The sequence below is a fragment of the Marmota marmota genome, unplaced genomic scaffold (assembly GCF_001458135.2).
Source record: "Marmota marmota marmota unplaced genomic scaffold, marMar, whole genome shotgun sequence".
Classification (NCBI taxonomy): Eukaryota; Metazoa; Chordata; class Mammalia; order Rodentia; family Sciuridae; genus Marmota; species Marmota marmota.
Window position 1 is genome coordinate 64,494,091 of NW_025999900.1, and position 9,662 is coordinate 64,503,752.

Consider the following 9,662-nt stretch of genomic DNA (forward strand, 5'->3'; position numbering starts at 1 on the left):
GGCCCAGGGGAGCAGGAGCACCGGTGGTGGAGGTAGAAGAAGTCAGTGGAGCACCCGAGGTCAGTGTCCCAGGATGCACAGGGGGCTGCGCGCCACTCCGGGCGGGGGTCCCTGGCATCTGCTTGCTTGGCTGCACCCGCTGTGCCTGCTTCTGCTTCTGGCCTTGGGTCACGGGTCATTTCCTGCTCGTCACTGCCCTCTCCTCTCGTGGATGTCAGTCCCAGTTGTGGCCTGGGACCTGGAGAATCTGGACGGGGTTGTGTAGCCCTGAACTGACTGGGTCACTGATGACTGATAGTCCTTTAGCACAGATGGCGTTGCTGGTTGATGAGTCGAAGGAATTTTGCCCTTCACAAGTGGGTTCCCCTTGGGTCAGGAGTGGCAGGAGGGGCGCTGGGTCTGAGCAAAGCTGGCTGAGGCGCAGGGAGCCTGGTGGAGACTGCAGGGTGCTGGTTGGAGGAGAGGGGCCTCCTGGCTGGAGAGGAGGTGTTTTCAGTCGAGGTCAGCGTCCTCGAGGTCGGGTAGCTCTTCCAGGCTTGCTGGTTCCCTGGGCTGATGCCCAGAGGCTGGGGCAGGCGGGGCCTGCCTGTAGGCCATGCTCAGGAATCGGGTCAGGGCCTGGGCCACCTGCTCCCTGCTGAGCAGCGTGAGCCTCCCATCGGCACCTCGCACATGGAGCAGGCGATTTTGGAGGAAGTCCAGGACCTCAGGGTCCATCAGGTTGCGTGGGCGGAGTGTGAGGGCACCGGCCGTCTGTGTGGGCAGGGCTTCCTGCGCGTCGTTGTCCTGCGCGTCCTGCGAGGTGTCTTGCAGGCCGTCATGCAGGCCACACTGACGGTAACGTTGCAGGTCGTCTTGCAGGGCTTCTCGCAAGACGACATCCTCATCGCCAACGACGTGCAGCTCCAAGTAGCGGTTCTGGCGTGGGGCAGGGCGGCCACCCTCAGGTGGGGTGACGCGGACACCAAAGAACTCACACAGTGTCAGCCAGAACCCCGGGGTGAATCTCAGGCCCCCGGTGGTCTGGGGGTGCAGGGCATTTCTCTGCCAGCGGCGGGGGCCCAGGAACAGCTCGGCCATCTCCTGGGCCGGGACGGTGTTGGCGCCCACCAGAGGGGGCATCTGAGTGAGCAGCTGAGCAATGGCCGTGGCCATGCTGCTGCTGGCAATGAGGGTCGAGTCCAGGATGAGCCGCAGGGAGCGCCGTGGTTGGGGCCGAGCCACCGCCATGGTGGGGGCTGGCAGCAGGGCAGGGCACTGTCTCACCCTCATGAGCACTAGGACGGCTGCCAAGGCGAGCAGGTTCTTCCAGTAGAGGAGGCCTCGGAAGAAGTGCAGGATGACGGCCCTGATCTGGGCCATGCTGAAGTGGGCCAGGAAGCTGTTGAGGATCTGGTCGATGGGAATCATGGCCAGCAGCTCCTGCTGCAGGGCCTGCTCGTTGAATCCGTCTTGGTCTGGCTCGTTCTCGTTCTCCTCCTCCTCGGATTCGATGGTCTGATCCCTGGGGGATCCTCTCGTGGCATAGAGCAGGACGGGCCGTGTGGCCCTGCCGCGCAGCCCTCTGCGGCCGCGGTTTCTTACAGGTGTCAGGGGGCGGCCCCCGTCTTGTTCAGGCAGCTCCATGACGTCAAAGTTGAAGTGAGAGAAGAAGAAGACCCAATGCCCGGGGAGAAGTACGGTGAGCCTGTCATTATTCAGAGAGGCTAGATCCTCCGTGTTGAGAAGGATCATGATGGGCTCCTCGGTGTTCTCCAGGTAGCGGCACCACACCATGAAGGCAGCCCGGATGGGAAGGACTCTCATCTCCACCAGAGGGTACTCGACCTCGATGGGGGAGAGGTTTCGGGAGTAGAAAGCGCAGGTGACTCTCTTGCCAGTTTGGTCGTCAATTTGGATCAGGGAGGTGTACAGGGCCGTCCTGTAGATGCCCGTTTCCAAGTAGAACTGGTTCTGAGGCCTGGGGTGGTAGAGCATGGGCGCCTTGCGGAAAGCCCTCTTCAGGCACTCGAAGGCCTCCTGCTCCTCTTCTCCCCAGTAGAAAGGTTGGGTGCTCAGCACCTGCCGCACCAGGGGCTCTGCGATGATGGCAAAGCGCTCTACAAAGTGGCGGTAGGGGAACACGAACTCGATCAGGCTGCGCAGGGACTTCTTATTGACTGGGGTCGGGTGCCCCGTGATGATGTTCATGATGTTCTTGTTCAGTTTCACCCCTTTGGGGGACACGACGAAACCCAGGATTTCTGCCGTCTGTCGGTGGAACTGGCTTTTGTCTAGTGAGCAGTAGACGTTGTGGTGCCGGAAGCGGACTAGGACTTGGCGGACGTGCTGGAGGTGCTCCTCCTGGCACATTGAGTAGACGAGGACTTCCTGGCCGTAGGAGAGCACAAAGAAGCCTAGCATGTCCTTCAGGATAAAGTGGATCACGCTCTGTGGTATGATAGGGTCTGGGGACAGTGCGAAGGGCTGGTAGCTCTTCATGTCTTGAAGCTCCAGACCGAATGCTGCTTTCCATGTCTCCTCTGTTCGGTGGGCGCTCATGCTCCCCTCCACTATGGTCCCACGAAGCTCTAGTTTTGTGAACCATGCGGCTCCGTGTAACTGGTCAAACAGTTCCGGAACCATCTGTATGTAGTCCTGTCTGTCGGTCAGCATGTCCTGCAGCTCCCAGAATTCCTCTTGCTGCCTGGCTTCTTCTTGCATCCTGGCACCCACAGGTTCCCAAGGCGCGGTGGAGGGACACTCGTAAAAGGTCTCGCTGTGATCACTGTCTCCAGCCTGCTGAAGCTCAGAGGGCTCTGATTCAGAAAGATCATCGGATCCGTCTGAGCTTGGCTGGTCGGAAGTCTCATCATCTGCTTCCTTCGGGTTAAACACGTCGGCCAGGTCTGAGTATGGGTGTGGCAATCCGGGCAGTAGGCTTATGCTGTGTCTCTCCAGTGCAATGCATGGCGGGGGTGGGCGGAAGCAGTTCTTCAGGCAGTAGGGAGAGTGGAAGGTGCAGCGGCCTTTGATCCAGTCGACTTCTGGGGCGTGGATTCGGAGCCAGTTGATGCCCAGGACCACGGAGAAGTTAGGTGAAGGTACGATGTCGAATTCGATGGACTCCTGGTGGTTCTGGTGAATGCACACCAGGGGTTCCGTGTAGAGCCAGATGGGCTCGTTGCCGATCAGCGAGCCGTCAACGGTCTGGATTGACTGTGGGTAGGGCTTCTCGTACAGCTCCACGTAGTGCTCTTGGGCAAACTTCTCATCCATGAAGTTGCCTTCTGCTCCGGAATCCACCAGGGCCTGGACCGCCACACTGTGGTAGGGGTTCACTCTGACCAAGAGCAGCAGGAAGAGATGGGCGCGATTGATGGCCGGATGGAATTCGCTGGGCAGCCAGCTGCTGACCATCCACTTCTCTGGAGCAGGTGAGTCGATCCAGGTCAGGTTCCGTGGGCGGGCCTCTGGGGGCAGCCTGAGCATGGCCCGTCTCTCTGCCAGCTTGTCTTCTATTTGCAGGATGACCACAATCAGGCTGTCCAGGGAATCCGGTTGTGGGACGCGGAATAGATAATGCCTGATGTCCTCGTTGAGCCCCTGGCACAGGTGGGCCTGCAGGACTTCGTCTGGCCAGCCCAAGGTAGGTACCAGGCTCTGGAACTCATTGATGTAGTCGGTGGCACAGCGATTGCCCTGCCTGATGTTGAACATGGCCTCTTCTGCCACACGTAGTGTCTGCCGGTACTCAAACACTTCTGACATGGCCTCCAGGAAGGCGGGGAAGTCTCCCATCAGGGGGCTGTTCTGCTGCAGCAGAGCTTTGGCCCACTCCAAGGCTAAGCCCGAGAGGTGGCAGATGACATACTTCACTCGCAGGCGGTCGCTGTAAAACATTCTCGGGTAGCTTTGTAAGATCAGTTGGCAGAGCACGATGAACTCATGGTATTCTCTGCGATCGCCAGAGAAGCGCTTTGGGGCGGGAAGGCGGCCGGCATTGATCCCCCGGACCAGGATCTCCTCTGCTACTCTCTGTTGTTCTTTGAGGTCTTGCATTCGGAAGTACAGTGAGATGATGGACCGCATCATGGTCATGATTTCTGCGGGAGAGCTCTCGGTCTGGTTTTCCTCTTCGGGATTCTCCTTCTTTTCTGACTCCTTCAGGTCAGTGTTGTCTGCCTCTCGCTTTCCCTGGGCTCCCGATGGGTTGACTGACGCTTCTCTCATTCTCTCAGATGTTTCCTTGAGTGGATCCCCCACTGCCTGGTGTGAACCATAGCATGACTCCTCCAGGTCTTGGAGTAGGTCATTGGGTGGATCCTCTATTTCCTTATGTGGGCCACTGGATGGCTCCTCCATGTCTTGGAGTAGATCAATGGGCAGCTCTTTCATTTCCTGGAGTGAGCCACTGGGTGGCTCCTCTCTTTCCTGGGCTGGGCCACTGGATGGCCCGGCCGCCGCCGTCTGCGCTCCACTGCCCGGTGTCTCCATGGTGGTGTTGGACGAGCCCTCGGAGGACTCCATTTGTTTTGATGATGGATTCTTACGCTCCATCATCGTCTCAAATGAGTCTTCAGAGGGTTCTATCATTTCGTCGGTTGGAAAGGAGTGTTTTCTGAAGATCGGTAAGGTTGGGACGCCTCCCGCCAGCGACTGGGCCTGTAGAGATCAGAACCTAGGAACAGAGGGATGGAGTGGGGAGTCAAGGCAGCAGTTTAGGGTCTCAAGAGGTCAGGGTCAGGTTCTCAAGCACAAATCAGATGCCCAAGCAATCAGAACACAGAAGAGCCAGGGAAAACCTTCCTGTGTCCAAACCAGCCTCCTTGGCTGGTCACTTGGGGCACCCCCAGGGAGAGACTCAGTCAACCCTGACCTGCCTCCCAGGCGGAGTCTGCCTGCTTGGCCCGCCTACTTCCTCTATGGGTGTGAGAAATTCACAGCCCATAAATTTTGTGGAGCAACTAGCCCAGAGCGGCTGCTGTGGCAAGCAGGCAGGCACCTGGCAGGGTACAGGGCTGCCCCATTTCTCCCTGGCACATGTGCCCGGTCAGTCTTCCTCCCCGTCTTTGATCACCCGAGTCACAGAGGTCACATCTCAGTGCCATTCCAAGCCACCCCTGGCAGGCTTGGGGCTCTGGAGCAAGCCCAGCCCGTGTGGTTGTGGAGGCGGGAAACTCCGGCAGAGACGCCCGCTGTGGCTCCACTTTGGGGGAAGAGGAGAAAACGGGCACTTGGCCACTCTCCCGCCAGCTGGGTCAGCAGCCCAAAATAGCTCTTATTTCCTCCTCCACGTTTAAAATAAAAAATACGGAGGGGAGAAATAGAAGGCTGGGTTCTAGCTTTTATTTTTAATCCTCCCCCCACCATACATGTTTCTAAAAGGCCTACTATGTGTCGGAGAACTCCACCTCTGTTACCTGATCCTAGGCCACACTTTTTGGGGATTTCTCTTTCTCGATTTGATCTCCTTCCAATGCCATGTTCTCTCCAGCTCTGAGCTGTGAAGGAGATCTTCAGGTAACCTCCCCGCCCTCCTAAGATCTGCACTGTCTCAGGATTGCCTTCTTGGTCTGCTGGGCTCCTGGAACTTCCCACATCTGGCCTCAATTCCATGCATGCAAACATATTTGCAGGCCTCACCAATCACATCTTCCCAAGTCCCCTCCTCTGTTCAAGGAGGGGCTGGCCTCATTCTGGCAGATGCCCCTTCTCTCTGTCCCTGATCGATTTTCTCCTACTTAGGGGTGTATCTGTCAGAGATGTGACCTTGGGTGGGGAGCAGAGCATGGGATACCTTTGAAACCCAAATGTCCTGAAATTTTGGAAAGTCTAGCAGGGGTAGTTGTAGTGGGGTGAAATGGAATTTAAAGAGTTGTCTTGGTTTGGGGTTATTTGCATATTGCTTCTCCGGGGCAGAGAAAATTCAGCATTGATTATTCGATAGATAAGTCATAAAGTTATTGCTTTTTGTAAATTTAACACTTTTTGTTACTTCTTAGGGCCACTGGGCTGGTCTATTTTTTTTAAAAAAAAGTGCATTCCCTTTTGTAAAAAATCCTTGCTGGCTAAAATCCAGACTTTCCAACAGGATACAAAATTCAGATCTGCTCTTTCTCAAAATTAAGTATGCCCTTGTTAGCGTGACACTTAAATTTGATCATGCAATCCTTCTGATTAAAGCCTTTCACTGTTTATTTACCGTCTGCAATATTAAATCCAAACCTTTTAGTGTAAACATATCTGACATGTAAACTCACCAAAACCATTCTCTGGATAAAATTTAAAGGTCTTAACATAATATGAAATTCTGACATGTCATTCCTCAAGGCAGGGCTCACATTTTTTTAGCATGGTGTACAAATTGGACAAAATCACCGTCATCATCATCACAGAAACATGTAGGTAGCAATTGCATAAATTAGCTCATTTCCTCCTCATGAAAGTCCTCTGAGGTCTGTACTATTGTAAAATTCCAAGTCTCTGATATAAAATTCTAATTGAAGTACAAAATTTGGCTAAGTAATTCATCTGCTGTCTCATCTATCAGAAATAAAAATCTCAGCTTGTCTCTCCCTTAAAATCCTTGATTGGCTAAAATTCAAATTCCTTAGCAAGATGATTTTAAAACCACATTATATACCTTCTTAAGAAAATCTATAACTAATAGATCAAATCTTTCAACTATCCTGCTTTCAACCTAAAATCTAATCACAAAGACCTTCACATTTCTTAACCCTTAACATCCAAGTTTAAAACTTTTGCCAAGATAAGTAAAAATCATCCCATAATTTCTGTTTCAAACATAGGAAAGTCTCCTTTTGTTGCCTCTAACATGAAGTTCTGACCACAACAAAAAACAAAAATTTTCACCATATAATTCATTTGCCAACTGATGAATACAAAATCCTCAATCTCGCCAGGCCAATCCCTGAAATCTTTGATTGGCTTAATTCCAAACCTCTCAGCAAGATATAAAATATCGCCCATGTTATTTCTCAACAGTTTCCAAAGGTCACATTTCTTGCAAGAAACATGGAATTTGCTCTTGTAACTTGTGCTTAAAGGTTTATAATATCTTTGAATTACCTATGAGAGAAGGTCTAAACTGTTAGCATAAAATGATACATTATTCGTCATGATTTTTGTGCAGACTGCTCCATCCCCCCCCGCACCCCGCCCATTCACCATATCACTTGCTCACAGTCTCTGAATGGCTGACATCCAAATTCCTTAGCATGGCATAAAAATGTGATTCTGTCATTCCTCAAAACTGTGTCCAAGCTTCTTAGCATGCAACATAAATTTAATCATGATCTCTCTTCTCTGCCCAGCATGTAGATGACCCACCCAGCTCCTCAGCAATGGCGCAGGCTGGGCTCCCTGGGCTGAGGAGTTGCCTCTGGAGGCTGAGGGGTCAGGGCTGGTTCCTTTTGTGGGTCATCCGATTCAGACACCTTAGCTAGAGCAGGCTTTGCCATCTGATTCCTCTAGAGACAAAATACTCATCAATTCACTCCTTGAAACCCTCTGCTGTCTCAACTCCAAATGCCTGTGCATGAGGATTCAGAAATGAGGTCATTTCCCTCCTGTAACAGTGCCTTCAGTGCGCACATAAAACCACAGATCCTTAGCATGTTAGAAAAATTTGATCATATTATCTTAACCGTAAAAATCCACTCTGGCTATGCCGAAATGTAAAAGTTGGAACATGTAACTCCCCAATTTAAACTTTTCAAAGTTTCTTCATTTCCTGTAACATAAAGTCCCAAGTACTTAACATAAAACGCAGCATTTTACCATGTAATTTATCTCCAGACTGGTCTATAAAAAAACCCCAGTCTCACCCTGTCACTCTTTTAAGCCCTTTATTGGCTTAAATCCAAACTTATTAGCATGGTATAAAAATCTGATCATGCCATCTTCTAAAATAAAATTCACACTTCCTAGCACAATACGTTAAATCTGATCTCGTAACTCCACCTCTTAATTGCGTATGACAGAAAAGTCCAGATTCTTGGCGCGAAATGTGAATTTTATTTCTTAATTTTACTGCATCCTATTTATCCAACACAAGACTCTAACTGTGTCGCTCCCTTTGAACTTTTTATTGGATAAATAAAATTCCTAGGCATGTGCAAAAACCTCATCATGTCAGAGCCTCTAAATAAATTCCAAATTTCTTTGCATATTCACAGTGCTGATCATGTAACTCGTCTGATTAAAACCTTTCAATTTTGGTGTCAACATTAATCAGCTCTTGGCCTGCCCTGCAAATCAGACTTTGGCATTCCCTCAGCCAACATAGAAAGTCAGAATGTTTGGGCATGATCCTTAAATTTGTGGCTGTTACTTTTCTGTTTACAATTTTTCAGTGTTTCCTTATTGCTTGTAATATAGAGTCCAAAGCTGTTAGTTATAAAATAGATTTGATTGTGTTTTCTGCAGACCCATCTCCCACAAGCCCAAATCTCACCATCAATTTCTTAAAACTCAGGCAAAAATCCAAACTCCTTAGCATGAGGTAAAATTTTGATCCTGTCACCCCTCAAAATAAAGTCCAGATTTCTTTCCATGAGACCCAACTGTATTCGTGACACTCCTGCTTAGAATCTTTTCCTGTATTTTCATCACTCCTGTAGCCCCCTTGTCTCTGAGTGGCACCCAGACTTAATGATGACATTCTCAGCTTCAAACCTTTCACATTTTGTGTCCACGACATAAAATCCAAATGCCTGAGCATGAAATAGAAATTAGAGCAAGTATGTCTCATGTTGAAAATCTTTAGGTTGCCCCTTATTCCTTAAAATACAAACCTTAAATACCTTTGCACAAAACCCAACCTTTTAAGCATCTAGGACCCACGGCTCCGGCTCCTTCCTCCTTAGGCTTCTCTGTAGACACTGAAGCCTGGTTTCTCACTCCACATGCATCCTGGTCTCATCGTTCCCAGATCTTTCTGTCTTTTGAAGCTCACAATTCGTGAGTTCATACAGCAGCATACCTTCTTTCCTTTCCTGGGCCAGGCACTGTGCTAGAAAGCCCCATGCCAAGAGATGGAGGACCCTGCCCGAGTGCGTCCCAGAAGGAAATGAAACCCTCACCCAGGTGCTGCGGGAGGTGCCTCTCTACACCTGGTGAGTGTCTCCTTGGAGGCTCAGTTCACAGGTCTGCCCCTCTGGGTGGACTTCAGGCCTCTGTCCTGTGCCCCTGCTGTGGCTGTGATAGTCACTGTGGGCTTCCTGTCTGGCTTCTGTCCTCTGCCAGTCTACCCTACCTCCACCCCGGGCTCTGCAGAAGGAATATACTCAGACCTTCAGATGTTATCTCCATAAACATTGTTCTCAAACTTCATGCACTTTCTTTGAAAAACAGCTACTGATCAGGAAATTCCCACTTTACAAAAAAAAAAAAAAATCTGGATTTGCTATTGGATTCAGAACTGCCCTTCAGATCTTTGATGGGTCCCTCTGCCCCCCAACACTCAGACAGACACCCCAGCCTCACCACTGTCAGTGCCCAAAGCCTCGGTCAGGTCAGCTCCTTGCTTGCCTCTGAGCAAGTGGCCCATGGGGTCAGGGCTGCCAACGTGCATCTATGAAGGGTTGGGATGGGGGGGGGCGGGGGGATCCCTCAGGCGAATACCCTGCTGCCCGTGTACCACGTAAAGGGAAATTCTG

The 9,662-nt window shown here is 51.1% G+C and overlaps 1 protein-coding gene across 1 annotated transcript; it reads right to left on the minus strand.

Annotated features, from left to right (window-relative positions):
- Positions 1-20: 20 nt before the first annotated feature.
- Rtl1 (retrotransposon Gag like 1) lies at positions 21-4,616 on the minus strand. The gene has a single exon (XM_015489715.2). It carries the CDS (start codon positions 4,573-4,575, stop codon positions 493-495), a length of 4,083 nt encoding a protein of 1,360 aa, XP_015345201.1. The 5' UTR covers positions 4,576-4,616; the 3' UTR covers positions 21-492.
- Positions 4,617-9,662: the final 5,046 nt, after the last annotated feature.